The 19407-nt window shown below is 50.4% G+C and overlaps 3 protein-coding genes across 10 annotated transcripts in view; 1 reads left to right on the plus strand and 2 right to left on the minus strand.

The window, feature by feature from the left end:
- Nucleotides 1-19407, minus strand: part of LOC114785606 (NACHT, LRR and PYD domains-containing protein 12-like) — a 438381-nt gene that overhangs the window by 189519 nt on the left and 229455 nt on the right. The window lies entirely within an intron of this gene.
- LOC114785697 (peroxisomal acyl-coenzyme A oxidase 1-like) lies at nucleotides 1713-11527 on the plus strand. The gene is made up of 14 exons (XM_028972216.1): nucleotides 1713-1921; nucleotides 2291-2450; nucleotides 3156-3316; nucleotides 3450-3557; nucleotides 3667-3786; nucleotides 5969-6084; nucleotides 6309-6478; nucleotides 8307-8469; nucleotides 8547-8737; nucleotides 8806-8979; nucleotides 9642-9747; nucleotides 10218-10361; nucleotides 10430-10636; nucleotides 11132-11527. Exons 1-14 carry the CDS (start codon nucleotides 1813-1815, stop codon nucleotides 11180-11182), a joined length of 1980 nt encoding a protein of 659 aa, XP_028828049.1. The 5' UTR covers nucleotides 1713-1812; the 3' UTR covers nucleotides 11183-11527.
- LOC114785813 (DNA-directed RNA polymerase III subunit RPC6) lies at nucleotides 11638-17098 on the minus strand. The gene is made up of 9 exons (XM_028972437.1): nucleotides 16653-17098; nucleotides 16455-16572; nucleotides 15694-15761; nucleotides 15548-15615; nucleotides 15353-15465; nucleotides 12367-12510; nucleotides 12188-12295; nucleotides 11919-12110; nucleotides 11638-11845 (listed from the first exon to the last, which is right to left on the minus strand). The coding sequence occupies exons 1-9, from the start codon at nucleotides 16706-16708 to the stop codon at nucleotides 11768-11770; spliced, it is 945 nt and encodes a 314-aa protein (XP_028828270.1). The 5' UTR covers nucleotides 16709-17098; the 3' UTR covers nucleotides 11638-11767.

Genomic DNA, 19407 nt, shown 5'->3' on the forward strand with positions numbered 1-19407 from the left:
AAAACGACATAAGTAATAATTGAACAGTGAACATTAAACATGACAAGAAGCAAAGAAATATGTACAAGACAATTACAACATTAGCCGGGGCCACATAGACGACGCCTGGACACTTATATTCCATAACCACATTCGAGAAGAAGAAATATATGTAACCTGTACTCAGAAGGTTGCCGATCCGCCAAGGTGCCACTCAGGTCCCCTTGATGAAGGTACTGAGCCTATTAATTAAATTTCATATTCATAAGTGTCAATAAGGAATCAAAAAGAGAGAGGTCACATACCTCCACAATAAGGGAGTGAGAGGTCACATACCTCCATAATAAGGGTGCGAGAGGTCATGTACCTCCATAATGAGGGAGCGAGAGGACACCTATCTCCACAATGAGGGAGCTGGAGGTCACGTACCTCCACAATAAGGGAGTGAGAGGTCACGTACCTCCATAATAAGGGTGCGAGAGGCCATGTACCTCCATAATAAGGGTGCGAGAGGTCATGTACCTCCATAATAAGGGTGCGAGAGGTCATGTACCTCCATAATAAGGGTGCGAGAGGTCATGTACCTCCATAATGTGGGAGCGAGAGGACACCTATCTCCACAATGAGGGAGCTGGAGGTCACGTACCTCCATAATAAGGTGAGAGGTCAAGTACCTGCATAATAACAATAAACTGGACTGGACTCGCAACATAAATGCTCTCTATAAAAAAGGGCAGAGCAGCTGTACCTGCTGCGGAGACTCAGGTCTTTTGGGGTACAGGGGCCACTCCTGAAGACTTTTTATGACTCTGTAGTGGCATCAGCCATCTTTCACGGTGTGGTCTGCTGGGTTAGCAGCATCTCTGCTGGGGACAGGAAGAGGCTGAACAGGCTGATCCGGAGGGCCAGCTCTGTTCTAGGATGCCCTCTGGACCCAGTGGAGGTGGTGAGTGACAGGAGAATGGTGGACAACATCTCCCACCCCATGCAGGAAACTCTAACAGCACTGAGCAGCTCCTTCAGTGGCAGGCTACTGCACCCACGATGTGGGAAGGAGAGGTTCAGAAGGTCTTTTCTTCCAACTGCTGTCAGACTCTATAACAAAGACCTCACAGCTGACCACACATACACAGACAAACACACACACAGACAATCAAACACTTCAAATACACCACAGTAGTTACCAATCGTACCGGTGTAACCATTGCACATGTGTAGATCTCAATTGTACATTTGAAGATATTTACTTATACATATTTATTTTTTGCTGATAATTACTTCTGTTTCTATCCACTTTCTGCCGTGATAAATGCAATTTCCCACCTGTGGGACTAATAAAGGTCGATTTTATCTTATAAGAGAGCAGGAGGTCGCATACCTCCACAATGAGGGAGCGAGAGGTCATGTACCCCCATAATAATAGAGCGGGAGCTTATGTACCCCCATAATAAGAAAGCGGGAGGTTATGTACCCCCATAATAATAGAGCGGGAGCTTATGTACCCCCATAATAAGAAAGCGGGAGGTTATGTACCCCCATAATAATAGAGCGGGAGGTTATGTACCCCCATAATAATAGAGCGGGAGGTTATGTACCCCCATAATAAGAAAGCGGGAGGTTATGTACCCCCATAATAAGTAAGCGGGAGGTTATGTACCCCCATAATAATAGAGCGGGAGGTTATGTACCTCCAGGCCGGGTGGGGGTGGTAGCGGGCGGATCGGGGGCGGGGTTACGTTTCCTGCCGAACGCCCCGCCCCCCGCGTCCCTGTTGTCGTGCCGCTCGCTGCTGCGTCTCCGTGTCACTCCGCTTCTGTCTTCTGCACCGGGACCATGAACCCCGACATCCGCCGTGAACGAGAAAATGCGACATTCAGCACCGAGCTTCTCACCAACATCCTGGATGGCGACCAGGAGAAGACCCGCAGGCGACGGGAGATCGGTCAGTGTCGCACAAAATGTCCATTTCCAAAAGCAGACAGGCAGAACGGACCTGTCCCCGCACCCGGACTTCTGCTGCTGCAGGTTTGGGGGTGAAGAACATGAACATGTTCTCATATCGCGTCTGGTCAGCCTAGTCCTGGACCAAATTTAGTCTTTAGACTAGGTCTCATTTAGGAGCCCTGGGTCTTGGTGGACACTCATCCTGGACTTTGTCCTGGGTTTGCTCTCAGTTTGGTGACCCCTGGTCTCAGTAGTTTGTCACCGTGAACCTGCTTGTTTTGTGCGTGAATGTGTTTGATGAATCGCTGGGGACGTGAGGGACACATGCCTGTCCTGATCAGTCCGGTTGTCCCTGAACGTCCCACAGTGTCCCTGGTGTGCAGCGATCCGGACTTCGAGCACGAGGACCTCAACTTCCTGTCCCGCAGCGAGCGTTACGAGGCGGCGGTGAAGAAGAGCGCCCAGATGATCCTGAAGATGCGCGAGTACGGCGTCTCCGACCCGGAGGAGATCTACTGCTACAAAAGGTCAGTCTGGAGACCTGGTCCGGGACCAGATCCGATCGGGACGCCGCTTTATGGTCCTCACCGCGCTCACCGACCAAAGTGCAGCTCAGATTAAATCCAGAGGTTCTCCAAGCGGCGTGAGACACGAGTCGAACTCGACTTTGACAGGGGACCTTCGTCCGTCCATTTCAACTTCATTTTTTACTTCCTGTTTTATGGTCATTACGTTTTTACTACGTCTTTATCGCCGTATTTATCTGCAACTCCGTGGTGGTACCACACTCGCCATTACCGTCGTGTCCCTGAGCAGGACACTTGAACCTGAGTGTCTCCAGGGGGGGACTGTCCCTGTAACTACTGGGTGGTAGTAGCCCGGTGGGTAACACACTCGTTTACGAACCAGAAGACCCAGGTTCAAACCCCACTTATTACCATCGTGCCCCTGAGCAGGACACTTGACCCTGAGTGTCTCCAGGGGGGGACTGACCCTGTCACTACTGACTATAAGTCCCTGTGGATAGGGGTGTCTGGTAGATGTATGAAGACGTTCCTGCATGCTATGACGTGATTGTGATGGTCACGGAGCGCAGCACACGGTGACACGGTGACACGTGTCCTCTTGCGTCCTGGAGCAGTTCCGAGGTGGACAGGAAGTAGATCCGGTAGGCGCGGCGGATGGAGACTTTAATGTCGTGCTTGACCTTTGCCTCTCTTCTCTTTTTGTAGCTCCGTCCATCGTGGACGATCTGAGCCCTTGGACCTTCACCTGGGGATGTTTCTCCCAACTTTGCTGAACCAGGCCACGCCCGAGCAGCAGGAACGTTTCCTGATGCCTGCTTGGAACCTGGAGATCATCGGGACTTACGCCCAGACAGAAATCGGCCACGGTAACCAAGGCCATGCTTATATAACGTTTCATAACCAGATGAGCAGTTGTGTGAGAAGAGATGTTCCCAGGATCATGCTAAAAATCCAGGGTGATGGTGGCAGAAGAAGAAGCTTCTTTTCTCCTCTCTCCAGGGACGCACCTCCGGGGCCTGGAGACCACCGCGACCTATGACCCCGCCACTCAGGAGTTTGTCTTGAACAGCCCCACAGTCACCTCCATAAAGTGGTGGCCCGGGGGATGTAAGTGGGCGCGGTTTCTTTCTCTTCTCTGTACCGTCGGTGGTGGACGTCTGTGAGGTCGGAGTAGATGTTCTCCAGGTTAACTCGCCCTCCTTCTGTGGGACCTCAGTGGGAAAGACGGCCAACCACGCGGTGGTCCTGGCGCAGCTGCACACGCAGGGGAAGTGCCGCGGCCTCCACGCGTTCATCGTGCCCATCCGCTCCACCAGCTCCCACAAGCCCCTGCCAGGTGGGTCCCTCACGCGCGGAGACGTCCACCTGCGTCTCGTTCTTTAGTCAGAGTCCTGCCCGGATCTTCTAGTCTGGTGTACGGTAGGGCTGAACGATATGGACTCGGTTTTCATGCCAGATACCTCGACATTTACATTTCCAGCATTTACCAGACGTCCTTATCCAGAGCGACTTACAGTCAGTAGTTACAGGGACAGTCCCCCCTGGAGACACTCAGGGTTAAGTGTCTTACTCAGGGACACGATGGTAGTAAGTGGGGTTTGAACCTGGGTCTTCTGGTTCATAGGCGAGTGTGTCACCCACTAGGCCACTAACACCTCGATATTGATACCATACGACTACGGGTTCGGTGAAAACCGAGCATTTCTCAGAAAGATAAAAACATCATAATGCAAAAAGTGTCGTTTTATTTTTAAGAACATCAACATTAACATAAATTACCAAAAAAAATTAATTTTACTGCAGCGCTGCTTTAACAATAAATAACAAATGCAGCAGCTGGTGGGACGTTGAAGTGCAACATTTATATTCTTCAAAAGATCACACAACTGTATGCAGAAAATGCATTTCCTACCAACAGAGAGGTCGTTCCAGGCAGCACAGTCTCGTCTCCTGCGCTATATTGTCCCCGGTATGAGTGATGTCTCCAGTTCGAAGTTTGTTGTGATAAAATGGACCGTGGTTGTGGCGAAATGATCGATTTCACGGAGCTCGGATTCAACACTCATTTTACACTCATTAATAAAGTTTGGGAATGGCCACTTGATTAAAAAGTGTTCGGGAGGGTATTTTATATCGCTTGTCTAGCGTCCTTCTCTTGAGACTGTGTACTTTTACTATGTGGTATGTTACAGCGTCGGTCATTTCTCTGTTTCTGACTAGTCACACTGCACAAGGCGTCACTCGGGTTTGTCGTCTTTTCTGAACCCAAAATACCTCCAAATAATAGAAGATGATTTATGTTTTGGCACCAAGTCAGATTCTGCATTTTCTCCCGCACTCATTTTCTTTCTTTTTAGTGTCTCTGCTGTCTCTGTAGTGTGTGCGCGCTGTCTTTAGCGCTGCATTCAAGGCCACTCGAATGTTGTGTGAAGGGCGGGGCCCTAGTGTAAGGCCCCGCCCACACGAGAACTTTAACTCACCACGGAGGTTACAGCGCTCGGGACGTTCTAACAAGGAGAGCGGGGGGTTACAGCGCCACCTACAGGTGTGGAGGGGGGTTAAAACAGCTCGGGACGTTCTAATAAGGAGAGCGGGGGGTTACAGCGCCACCTACAGGTCTGGAGGGGGGTTAAAACAGCTCGGGACGTTCTAATAAGGAGAGCGGGGGGTTACAGCGCCACCTACAGGTCTTGGAGGGGGGTTTAAAACAGCTCGGGACGTTCTAATAAGGAGAGCAGGGGGTTACAGCGCCACCTACAGGTCTGGAGGGGGGTTAAAACAGCGTTCGAGATGTTCTAACAAGGAGAACGAGGGGTTACAGCGCCACCTTACAGGTGTGGAGGGGGTTAAACAGCATTCGGGACGTTCTAACAAGGAGAGCAGGGGGTACAGCGCCACCTACAGGTGTGGAGGGGGGTTAAAACAGCGTTCGGGGATGTTCTAATAAGGAGAGCGGGGGGTTACAGCGCCACCTACAGGTCTGGAGGGGGGGTTAAAAAACAGCGTTCGAGATGTTCTAACAAGGAGAACGAGGGGTTACAGCGCCACCTACAGGTGTGGAGGGGGGTTAAAAACTTGCTCGAGACGTTCTAACAAGGAGAGCAGGGGGTTACAGCGCCACCTACAGGTGTGGAGGGGGGTTAAAACAGCGTTCGAGATGTTCTAACAAGGAGAACGAGGGGTTACAGCGCCACCTACAGGTGTGGAGGGGGGTTAAAAACTTGCTCGAGACGTTCTAACAAGGAGAGCGGGGGGTTACAGCGCCACCTACAGGTGTGGAGGGGGGTTAAAACAGCGTTCGGGACGTTCTCTGCGTCTCCGCGTGGATGCAGGTTTAGAAACTAAACACCCGTTTTAGAAAAAAAACGTTCTCGTGCGGATGGCGACTTTAGTAAATGAAAAATGACGACGCTGTAGTCTAGTTTTAATAATTGAAAATTGTATTTTAATCTCTTTTTTTGTTATTATATTACTGTTACCGTGAAGAAATGGCGGCTGCTAATCTCGTGCGTTTGCAGGTGTGGAGGTCGGCGACATCGGTCCCAAGTTCGGCTTCGACGAGGTTGACAACGGCTACTTGAAGTTCGCGAACGTGCGCGTTCCCCGCGGGAACATGCTGATGAAGTACGCTCAGGTAAACGCACCTTATCGCGCGGGGGGCGTGGCCAACACGCTGGGAGTCCGAGTGTGGGCGTGGCTGGATCCGAGCTGACTTCAGGTGTGTGGTGACCTGCGGGGTCTCTGCTAAACGACTGAGGGTAATGGACCGTTCACGAGGCCGCTTTGGGACGCTCTGTGCATTTAGAGGCGTGTCCTGCGTCTGTGTCCATGAGATGGCGCTGAACCTGTGTTCTTCAGGTTGAACCGGACGGAACGTACCAGAAGGCGCCGAGCGACAAGCTGACATACGGAACCATGGTGTTCATTCGCTCCATGATCGTGGGCGACTCTGCCCGCGCGCTGTCCAAAGCGTCCACCATCGCCATCCGATACAGCGCCGTCCGGCACCAGTCCGAGCTGCGGCCGGGGTGAGACACGCGCATGCGCTTACACACTTATACACACGCACACACTTACACACTTATACACACTTATACACACGCACACACTTACACACTTATACACACTTATACACACGCACACACTTACACACTTATACACACTTATACACACGCGCACACTTACACACATATACACACATATACACACTTATACACACGCGCACTTACATACATATACACACTTATACACACGCGCACACTTACACACATATACACACATATACACACTTATACACACGCGCACTTACATACATATACACACTTATACACACGCGCACACTTACACACATATACACACTTATACACACGCGCACTTACATACATATACACACGCACACTTACACGCACCATCGCCATCCGATACAGCGCCGTCCGGCACCAGTCCGAGCTGCGGCCGGGGTGAGACACGCGCGCGTGCGCTTACACACTTATACACACGCGCACACTTACACACATATACACACATATACACACTTATACACACGCGCACTTACATACATATACACACTTATACACACGCGCACACTTACACACATATACACACATATACACACTTATACACACGCGCACTTACATACATATACACACTTATACACACGCGCACACTTACACACATATACACACTTATACACACGCGCACTTACATACATATACACACTTATACACACGCACACTTACACGCACCATCGCCATCCGATACAGCGCCGTCCGGCACCAGTCCGAGCTGCGGCCGGGGTGAGACACGCGCGCGTGCGCTTACACACTTATACACACGCGCACACTTACACACATATACACACATATACACACTTATACACACGCGCACTTACATACATATACACACTTATACACACGCGCACACTTACACACATATACACACATATACACACTTATACACACGCGCACTTACATACATATACACACTTATACACACGCGCACACTTACACACATATACACACTTATACACACGCGCACTTACATACATATACACACTTATACACACGCACACTTACACGCACCATCGCCATCCGATACAGCGCCGTCCGGCACCAGTCCGAGCTGCGGCCGGGGTGAGACACGCGCGCGTGCGCTTACACACTTATACACACGCGCACACTTACACACATATACACACATATACACACTTATACACACGCGCACTTACATACATATACACACTTATACACACGCGCACACTTACACACATATACACACATATACACACTTATACACACTTATACACACGCGCACTTACATACATATACACACTTATACACACGCGCACACTTACACACATATACACACTTATACACACGCGCACTTACATACATATACACACTTATACACACGCACACTTACACGCACCATCGCCATCCGATACAGCGCCGTCCGGCACCAGTCCGAGCTGCGGCCGGGGTGAGACACGCGCGCGTGCGCTTACACACTTATACACACGCACACACTTACACACTTATACACACACGCACACTTAGATACATATACACACTTATACCCACACGCACTTACACACGCACACTTACACACTTATACACACTTATACACACACGCACACTTAGATACATATACACACTTATACACACACGCACTTACACACGCACACTTACACACATATACACACTTATACACACGCACACTTATACACGCACACACTTATACACACGCACACACTTATACACACGCACACACTTATACACACATCCACACACACACTTATACACACGCACACACACTTATACACACTTATACATGCACACTGGGTCTCCCCTGTGTAAGGGAGGCGGAGCCGCAGATTCTGGACTACCAGACCCAGCAGCAGAAGCTGTTCCCCCTGCTGGCCACCGCCTACGCCTTCCAGTTCGTGGGCCAGTACATGACCCAGACGTACCACCGCATCACCGGGGACATCAACCAGGGGGACTACACCGAGCTGCCGGAGGTAAGCGCCGCGCCGGCCCACTCCCGCCGCCGCACCGCCCCGGCCCCGCCCACCTCCCTGCCTTCCTCTCCCCGCAGCTGCACGCCCTGGCCGCCGGCCTGAAGGCCTTCACCACGTGGGCGGCCAACGCCGGCATCGAGGAGTGCCGCATGGCGTGCGGCGGCCACGGCTACTCCCGCTGCAGCAGCCTGCCCGACATCTACGTCAACTTCACGCCCAGCTGCACCTACGAGGGCGAGAACACCGTCATGATGCTGCAGACGGCCAGGTGGGAGGGCGGGGCTTACCCATGGGGCGGGGTCTTCTGAACGGCTCACCGCGCCGCTCTCTCTCCAGGTATCTGGTGAAGAGCTACAGGCAGGCGAGGGACGGCCAGCAGCTGCGGGGCGTGGTGTCCTACCTGAACGAGGCCGACCGGCGGCTGCGCACCCAGCCCGTCTCCGCGGCGCCGCAGCTGGACGCCGACGACCTGCCCGGCCTGGTGGAGGCGTACAAGCTGCGAGCGGCCAGGTGAGGAACTTTTTTATTAATGGACTCCCCGTGAGATGTTGGGTGCGGTTGAACACGGAAGGAGTACGTTCTGGTCTCGCTGCTTCGGCTGCGCTTTTATACGTGAAGTCGGTGGGACATCAGTCCAGGATCCAGCACCGCATCAGATTAGAAAATGTTCATGTTGTGCAGGAAGGTTTGAAGGAACCTCTGTCCACCGATGACAAGATAAGATGGTCCTTTATTAGTCCCACAAGGGGGACATGTCACAGCAGAAAGTGGACAGTACAAGATAAACAGCATCAATAATCTGCCAACTGTATCATATAAAAAGTTCACCCTACAAATAAATAGTCTGTATAGACAGAATATATGGACAGAGTGGGTAGATGTTGCACCAGAGAAGTGGAGACCTTCTGAACCTCCGCCCCACATCGGGGCGCAGCAGCCTGCCACTGAAGGAGCTGCTCCTGCATGGGGCGGGAGATGTTCTCCTGTCACTCGCCACCTCCACCGGGTCCAGAGGGCATCCTAGAACAGGTTTACGTAGTTTGGCGCGCGTTTGAGACTCGTGTTGAGGCCATTTGGTCGATGGCCAGCTCAGTCCTCGCTGATTGGACATGTTTATTTCTCGTGTGCCACCACCACCAGAGAACTTCACATTTTGTTCTGCTGTGTTCCAGCCTGGTGGCCCTGGCAGCCAAGAACCTGCAGGCCCAACTTCAGAAGGGCAAGCGGCAGGAGGACGCGTGGAACAGCACGGCAGTGGACCTCGTCAGAGCGTCTGATGTATGTGTCGTCTTCTTCTACCTACGATAGTCCACCAAGCACGCGGTGAAACGCATCCTGAACATACAAACCAATAAAACGGAACGGAACAGAAGAAGATTAGAGCTTTTCTGTTCAGTGAGAACGTCAGGTGGACTAGGTGGCGTCTGTGGAAACTGCAGCATTAAAACCAAACCAAGTACGGTAGTTAAAAGTGTTGAAGTGACCGCTGTTGACCGTTGCCGGTAGTTTAAACGTTCATCTAGAATCTTCTCTGTCTTGGCCCCTCGGTGGTGGAATGAACTTCCTGCTCAGTCACTGAGCACCTTCACATTTAGATGAACTTGTGACCTTCTTCTCGTCTGACTTCTGTATAGAAACTAGAACAGAGCGTCTTCATAGTTGGGGGTCCTGGTGAACCAGAACTGATCTCTTCATCGTGTATAAGTCCGTCTGGATGAGGACGTCTGGTACATGTCTCCGTTCTGCAGGCACACTGCCATTACGTGGTGGTGAAGCTGTTCTCCTCGAAGCTAGAAGAGGTCCAGGACTCAGAGGTGCACTCGGTGCTGGCCACGCTCGCCCTGCTCTACGCCCTCCACGGCATCTCCCAGCGCTCGGGGGACTTCCTGCAGGTACGTCCGCAGCTTCGTCCCTAAACAGCGGTCCACCGCGCTCACCCGTCCCCGCCGTCCCTCCCCAGGCCGGCCTGCTGAGCGTCTCGCAGCTGCCCCGCGTCTCCCAGAAGCTCAAGGAGCTCCTGGCCCGGGTCCGGCCCAACGCCGTGGCGCTGGTGGACGCCTTCGACTACCGCGACGAGATGCTGAACTCGGTGCTGGGACGCTACGATGGCAACGTCTACGAGAACATGTTCGAGTGGGCCCGCAAATCTCCACTCAACCGCACAGAGGTCAGCGAGCAGGGTCCCCGAAAACCAGATACGTTACGACTTTACACTGAGGGTCCCAGGTTCAAACCCCACTTACTACCATCGTGTCTCTGAGCAAGACACTTAACCCTGAGTGTCTCCAGGGGGGACTGTCCCTGTAACTACTTACTATGAACCAGAAGACCCAGGTTCAAACCCCACTTACTACCATCGTGTCCCTGAGCAAGACACTTAACCCTGAGTGTCTCCAGGGGGGGACTGTCCCTGTAACTACTGATTGGAAGTCACTCTGAATAAGGGTGTCTGGTAAATGCTGAAAATGTAAAGTAATGATGCACGAAATCAGCACAGTTTGAGCCAAACAATCGTCGTTTTTATTACGTTTTTGCTCTGATGTCAAAATGCCACTCGCGGCCAGATGGTCCCCAAGCGAGACCTTGCAGCGCAGCACGCGGTGACACGTGTCCTCTGTATTTAACAGTCACCCTCGTTGAGCAGATTTTCTGTGTCCCACAGGTCCATGAGTCCTACTACAAGTACCTGAAGCCTCTACAGGCCAAGCTGTGACCAGCGGGTCCACGTCTGGAGATGGTTCATCGCGTGGAACCGCCCCTTCGTTCCAACGTTCCTTCACTTTTAAATGCTCTAATATGCACATTTTTGATTGCTAGTGAGTAAAAAGCGATCTTTACTGATAACAATAATTACCGTTCACCATTGTCTCTTCAACAATCGTCAATCAATATTAACGGGTACAATCTGAAAGGTTGATTTAATGCACTTATTTTCTTGATTGCCATTTTCTTACTTATTTCTGAATATATGGGACTTTCTAATCGATGTTGGCCTGCTTTCAGGGCCACGTGAACTTTACTGTATGAGTGGAATAATAATGTGGTGAAGACATGATCAGCTGTGGTGTTTCTGCACTTTGTAATAGGTCCACGATGACATTACTACAGTATTTAAGGTCCAGGAACCCATGTTGGCATGGCGACAGTGAGAGAACCTCCTCGAGGGGATAATGCAGATTTAGTTTATTAACCAGAACTCCGCAATGCTGAAATAAAAATCCCATTTCTATTAAATAAAAAGGTGGTACGAAGCCTGAACGGACCAACATCTCCAGGAGACAGATTCTGTACAGAGAGGTCAAAAGTCCAGCCACTCGGTCATGTAGGTGCAGGTGGACGGAGATATTTCACCCCCGTCGCAGCAGTCCTCGAACACCTGAAAAACAGGACAGAGGCGCTCAGCCCTCGTCCCCCGGACCTCGGACCAGCTCGCAAAGCAGCCGTTTTACCGGGCAGAGTCCGCAGGGCGTCCGCACCAGGCCGGTGGGCTGGATGATGGGGTTGACCCCGCGGTACAGCTTCACCTGGCCGTCCACGCTGCCCACGGTGCCCTCTTTCGCCGCGATGATGGTCATCTCCACCTTCCCGTCGTAGATGAGCGTGTTCAGGATGGTCTCGATGTCCTCCATGGACAGCTCCACCTGCGGCCAGTCGTGTAGAATGGTTTTGCCCTTTGACCCCCGACCCGCGCGCCCTGCGCATGCAGCAGCATGCTCACCTTGCTGATGCCCAGCTCCGAGATGTACTTCCAGACCTCGTGCGAGGTGGCGAACGAGCTGTTCCTCTGCACCATGGGGCTCTGCTTGCTGTCCCGGGCTGCCTCGGCCTGGGACAAACCACACACCTTTAAATATGAATGCTGGGGACCGGGACATCGGCTTTACCCAGAACGCTCACCTTGCTCTGCAGGAACTTGAAGCACTGCTGGTTCAGCACCTCCACGAACTCCGACTCGAAGTCCTGGTCGCTGTACCACGCCCCTCCGGTCACCGAGCGGTCCGGCTGCAGGTTGTACAGCATGTACACCTTCTTCTTCGAGGCCTTCGGAGCAGGCGAAGGGCATAGAGGCGTAGCCACGATCAATTCCATTATTAGGAATAATAATAATAATAGAGCCGCTTGAATCGAACTCAACATTGTTTCCCCACCTGGTGCGAACCGCCTCAACCCGCAGGGAATTGTGGGTAAATTTCGACGTCGTTTTCAGCTCTCTCACAGTCCCGTATGATTATTGTACGCCACCTCCTGTCATCTCCAGCGCATCAGTGTACAGTTTAACACGTAACCCCGCCCTGTTTTTTAAAATGCGCGTTTTGTCTGAATTGGTAAATACGTAAATAGGTAGTATAGAGGGCAGTAGTAACCTAGCGGGTAACTAGGTAGTATAGAGGGCGGTAGTGACCTAGCGGGTAACTAGGTAGTAAAGAGGGCGGTAGTGACCTAGCGGGTAACTAGGTAGTAAAGAGGGCGGTAGTGACCTAGTGGGTAACTAGGTAGTAAAGAGGGTGGTAGTGACCTAGTGGGTAACTAGGTGGTATAGAGGGTGGTAGTAGCCTAGCTGGTAACTAGGTAGTATAGAGGGTGGTAGTAGCCTAGTGGGTAACTAGGTGGTATAGAGGGTGGTAGTAGCCTAGCTGGTAACTAGGTAGTATAGAGGGTGGTAGTAGCCTAGTGGGTAACTAGGTGGTATAGAGGGTGGTAGTGGCCTAGTGGGTAACTAGGTGGTATAGAGGGTGGTAGTGGCCTAGCTGGTAACTAGGTAGTATAGAGGGTGGTAGTGGCCTAGTGGGTAACTAGGTGGTATAGAGGGTGGTAGTAGCCTATTGAGTAACTAGGTAGTATAGAGGGCAGTAGTGACCTAGTGGGTAACTAGGTGGTATAGAGGGTGTTAGTAGCCTAGCTGGTAACTAGGTAGTATAGAGGGTGGTAGTAGCCTAGTGGGTAACTAGGTGGTATAGAGGGTGGTAGTGGCCTAGCTGGTAACTAGGTAGTATAGAGGGTGGTAGTGGCCTAGTGGGTAACTAGGTGGTATAGAGGGTGGTAGTAGCCTATTGAGTAACTAGGTAGTATAGAGGGCAGTAGTGACCTAGTGGGTAACTAGGTGGTATAGAGGGTGGTAGTAGCCTAGCTGGTAACTAGGTAGTATAGAGGGTGGTAGTAGCCTAGTGGGTAACTAGGTGGTATAGAGGGTGGTAGTAGCCTAGCTGGTAACTAGGTAGTATAGAGGGTGGTAGTAGCCTAGTGGGTAACTAGGTGGTATAGAGGGTGGTAGTGGCCTAGCTGGTAACTAGGTAGTATAGAGGGTGGTAGTGGCCTAGTGGGTAACTAGGTGGTATAGAGGGTGGTAGTAGCCTATTGAGTAACTAGGTAGTATAGAGGGCAGTAGTGACCTAGTGGGTAACTAGGTGGTATAGAGGGTGGTAGTAGCCTAGCTGGTAACTAGGTAGTATAGAGGGTGGTAGTAGCCTAGTGGGTAACTAGGTGGTATAGAGGGTGGTAGTGGCCTAGCTGGTAACTAGGTAGTATAGAGGGTGGTAGTGGCCTAGTGGGTAACTAGGTGGTATAGAGGGTGGTAGTAGCCTATTGAGTAACTAGGTAGTATAGAGGGCAGTAGTGACCTAGTGGGTAACTAGGTGGTATAGAGGGCAGTAGTGGCCACACTCATCTGTGGTAACAGCCTATGAACCAGAAGACCCAGGTTCGAACTACCATTGTGTCCCTGAACAAGACACTTAACCCTGAGTGTCTCCAGGGGGGGACTGTCCCTGTAACTAATGATTGTAAGTGGCTCTGGATAAGGGTGCCTGGTAAATGCCGTAAATGTAAATACGTGTGATATAAAAAAATCGACGGCCCGCGTAAACTTTACACCGTCATGTCCCTACAGTTCTGTACAGCAGCACGCCTGCTTCCCGTATTTACTTTCGTGGTCTCCATGGCGACACAGCGGACCAATCGGGAAGAGAGAAAGTTCTCGTGAGGTTTGAGCTAGTGCTGCAAGATTAATCTAATCGCAATGTCAGTCTGTGCAATTTCATGAACGCAAAAAGCTGTGATTTAAATGATTAGTACATGGATCGAATCTGCAACATATCCGATCCATTCTCTCAAAGTTTGCGAGCTGACTGAAGTCTCACTTCAGTCGGATGTGACGTGTTTGGTCACATGACTTTCGATTCGGTTCAATGGAGACCTCAGATTCGTGACTCACATAGACATATGGGTACACGTACGTCAACGTCGCCGCCGTATTGCGATAGGCTCCGCTGTGGATAAAAATGCCTCACTCTTGTGCTACTTGGGGCTGTACAAACCGCTGTACGCTCCAAACCAGATCCCGGGGGATTACATTTCATAGGTAAGGCTGGACAATTGTTATGAATATATTTGGCCATTATAAAATACCGTTTTATAAGTCTTAACCTTAGCTAAGCTAGCAAAGCTATGCATCCCTGTGTTGAAGTCAGCCTCCAAACAACGTTTTGGTTAAACGTAAGAACTATAATACGGGATTTTATAATGGCCAAATATAATCAAAACAGTTGTTTAGCCTTACCAGGGTTTGTCGTTCGACAGTAAAGTAAAAGAGTTTTTTGTGATTTATTTAATTTAGTAGAATATTGTATTTTGAAAGCACTGGGCATTTCAAGTTGTTATAAGTAGTTTGTATGTTTCACTTTGAAATGAAACATTTCACTATTAGTATGCGACTTTTCATTGATATACAAGCAAGTGTCCTTTATCATATCGCAATATTGATCTCAATAATCGCAATACGTCTTTTTCCCCCCCAAATCGTGCAGCCCTAGTACTGAAGGCGTTTTGTTTTTGGTCCATTTGGACTTTTTCCCCCTGCGTGAATGGGAGTTTAAACGCGACTCACGGCGACAGACTTGACTGCCTTGATCAGCTTCTTGTTCTCCAGGTTCTTCAGGATTTTGTTGATCTCCGTCAGAGGAAGGTTGCTTTTATATCTGATGTCTCGGCTCCAGATTCCTGAAATTACACGTTATAAAAGGTTCAAAGATTCGTCCTAAATTGGTTCATTTGGAACGTTGAACAGAATGATGAAGAAGACCTTTATTCCCCGCGTCCTCGATGACCTGATAGACCAGTTTTTCTTGGTTGTCCGAGCCCTTCATTTTACTGGAGAGGGGGGAGAAGAACGGAACTGGTGAATAAGACCGGATTACGGGGAGGTTCAGCGCGTGAAGGGATGGTCACCTCGCCGCCTGCGTGTCCTTCAGCCGATACAGAAGACCGCTGCTGTTGCGCAGGAGGTCCAGCTGGCCCTGTGGACACCAGCAGCATGTCAGTCAGATAGAACCCCGCGGCGGAGGACATTTTCACGTCTCTTTACACCACAGACACTCTGAGAGGGGAAGGAACTGGGTGGGGACCGGCCGAACTGGATCAAAGTGGCCGTAATTCTGCACCAAGAGATTCATTCAAATTAAGCATCTATGAGATTGTTGAAGCTACTAAAACTGCATTAGAAACGGTCAAACGAGTTATTATAAAACTGGAACCAAGGGAACAAGGGACGGGGACCCAAAACCAGAGAGATTGAAGGCTGGACTCCAGAGCGATGGAAGGAGGTCACGTGGTGTGAAGGGTCCAGATCCACCCTGGTGCGTGAGGGTAAGAAGATGTGCGGCCATCGTGCCCGGTTCCTACCGCACAAGCCTGCGGGGGCGGAGCCACAGCCAGGGGTCACCGCAGGTCAAGTCGAGGTCCTGTAACGTCCAAGCAAATTCCAGGATGGTGGCAGAAGAACCAGAAGAGCAGAGTCCCGGGTTCAAACCCCACTTCCTACCATCGTGTCCCTGAGCAGGACACTTAACCCTGAGTGTCTTCAGGGGAGAACTGTCCCTGTAACTACTGACTGTAAGTCGCTCTGGTAAATGCTGGAGATGTGAAGATTGAGGAAGAGCGGTGCATCAGACGGATCTTAAGCGTTTAAGAACGTAACGAAGGCGTCTTACCACCGACAGCAGCCTGTTGATGGCCATCGCCCGCTGCTGGGCTTCCACATGCGGCATGTCATTCTGGATCACCTGGTCCGTGATGCCGTGAGGAAACTGCTGGCACAGCTCCCTGATCCTGGTCCGACAGAAACAAGGCGGAACAAGTCAACATGACGCCGACGCCCGTGGCAAAACAGAGGCGAACTCGCCACCGACCTGCTCTCGATGTCCGCGGCATCCGCCGACTCCTGCTTCACTTTAACTTCGGCCATGTCGACGGCAGCGGCGCCCGCGGGTCCTGCGCCGCTTTATGACGTCCGTCGAGCGCCTGCTTTAAATTAGAGCCGCAATACCGGGATCCGACTCGCTCCGAGTCACTCAGCAAACTCATCCAGTAGTTTAGTAGCTTGTTGAGGCTACTAAAACTGCGTTAGAAACTGTCCAACGCGTTATTATAAAACTAGAAGGATGGTGGTAGCCATTAAACTGACGACTCTGTTCACCAGCGACCATTCGAGCATCTCCGAGCCGGATCTCCGAGCGATTCCGAGTCGGTCACGTTTCCATAGCTTAGTAGCTTGTTGAAGTTACTAAAACTGCGTTAGAAACTGACCAAAACTAGAAGGATGGTGGTAGCCATTAAACTGACGACTCTGTTCACCAGCGACCATTCGAGCATCTCAGAGCCGGATCTCCGAGCGACTCCGAGTCGTTCACGTTTCCGGCCAGTGGAACCCCATAATTCACTGACTCGGGATAGGAGCGCTGAAACGAATCGGTCACGTTTACCCGGATCCGACTCCCTTAGAGTCACTCAGCAAACTGATCCGGGTGCCTGAGTCACGAATCCACTGACTCGTGTTTGGAGCGCTGAGCCGGATCTCCGAGCGATTCTTATTCGGTCAGGGTGAATCTGCCTAAGCATGTCTGCAGAGGTCTAGTTGCAGTTGATGTGAAGGTCTACAACAACAACAACAACATTTATTTCTTATATAGCCCAAAATCACATACAATATGTCTCAATGGGCTTTGACAGGCCCTACAGTTGACACCCCCCACACTTGACCCTTCTGCACACAAGGAAAAACTCCACACAAAAAAACTCTAGGAGAGAGAAAAAAAGAAAGGAAGAAACGTTGGGAAGGAGTGATACAGAGAGGGACCCCCTTCCAGGGTAGAGTGAGCCTGCAAATGGTGTCAGTGCAGGGTTGGGGATGATATAATAAGTCCTACGGTTGTAGGGTTGGAGAAGTCCAGGATGTATTAAGTGTCATGGTCTAGATTATGTGTCCGTAATGATGTTACTGGTCCATTTGAAGATCCCTGAAGCTGTAGTTGTAATGGTGGTGGTGGCTGTGGTGACCCTCTGGTTTGTTTCATGTTTTGTCCTTGTAAAGCAGTTGTCAGGAACCAGGATTTATTTGCTGGTCTGATCACTGGGGTCTGCCAGTAGTCTGGGTGCTTGATTCCGAGTCTCGGAGAAAAACAAACAGAAGCAGCGGCAGACGGTTGCACTGTACGACTGATACTGAAATCTGTGGTTGTAATGGTATATTGGTGCTACAGTGGCCCGGTACCCTAACTAGGACAGCCTAACTAGGGTGAATTTAACTTTGTCTGTGTCTAACAGGGGGACTCTGTAATAAACTGAACAGATAGGTTTTGAGATTGGATTTAAACACTGAGACTGTGTCTGAGTCCCGGACACTGACAGGCAAGCTCTTCCACAACTGCGGAGCTCTATAGGAGAAGGATCTGCTCCCAGCTGTGACCTTCTGCACCGTTGGTACCAGTAGTGACCCCGCACCCATTGATCGAAGGGGGCGTGGCGGTTCGTAAAGAACCAAAAGTTCACTCAGGTACTGTGGGGTGAGACTATTTAGAGCTTTATAGGTTAAAAGTAGGATTTTGTAGTCAATCCTAAATTTGATGGGTAACCAGTGCAGTGATTGTAAGACTGGGGTGATGTGGTCAAATTTCCTGGTTCTGGTTAGAATTCTGGCTGCAGCATTCTGTACTAGCTGGAGTTTACTCATGCACCTACTAGAGCATCCAGACAATAATGCATTGCAGTAATCTAACCTTGATGTAATAAATGCATGGACCAACTTTTCTGCATCATGCATTGAAATGATATTTCTTATTTTCGCAATATTTCTAAGGTGAAAGAATGCTATTCTAGTGACATTATCTACATGCGAACTGAATGAGAGACCTGCATCAATGATGACACCTAGATCCTTCACTTCAATACTCGGTGAGATAGAAAGGCTATCCAGGGTTATTGTGTAGTCAGCCAGTTTATGTCTGGCTGCTTGAGGCCCAAGTACAAGCGCTTCTGTCTTGTCAGGGTTTAACAGGAGAAAGTTGGTGAGCATCCACTGTCTAATGTCCTTCAGACAATTCTCTATTTTGTTTAGCTGCTGCCTCTGATCTGGCATTGCTGACTGATACAGCTGTGTGTCGTCAGCGTAGCAATGAAAGCTAATACCGTGTTTGCGGATGACGTCGCCTAAAGGTAACATGTATAGAGAAAAAAGTAACGGACCTAGGACAGAACCTTGTGGAACACCAAACTCTACTTTACTGTGTGAAGATGAAACACCATTGATGTCCACAAACTGATATCGGTTGGTCAAATATGATCTGAACCATTCAAGGGCTGTTCCCTTAATCCCGATAACATTCTCTAACCTGGCAAGGAGAATAGCGTGATCAATAGTGTCAAACGCTGCACTCAGATCAAGCAGGACAAGCAGCGAGATGCGTCCCTGATCAGAGGCCAACAGCAGGTCATTAACCACTTTAACCAGCGCTGTCTCAGTGCTATGATGAGGTCTAAATCCTGATTGATATACTTTGTGGATCTTGTTACTGTCTCGGTATGCACTCAGCTGCTGGGCTACGACTTTTTCTAAGATTTTTGATATGAACGGAAGGTTATATATCGGTCTATAATTTGAAAGCTGAC

The sequence above is a fragment of the Denticeps clupeoides genome, chromosome 3, assembly GCF_900700375.1.
Source record: "Denticeps clupeoides chromosome 3, fDenClu1.1, whole genome shotgun sequence".
Classification (NCBI taxonomy): Eukaryota; Metazoa; Chordata; class Actinopteri; order Clupeiformes; family Denticipitidae; genus Denticeps; species Denticeps clupeoides.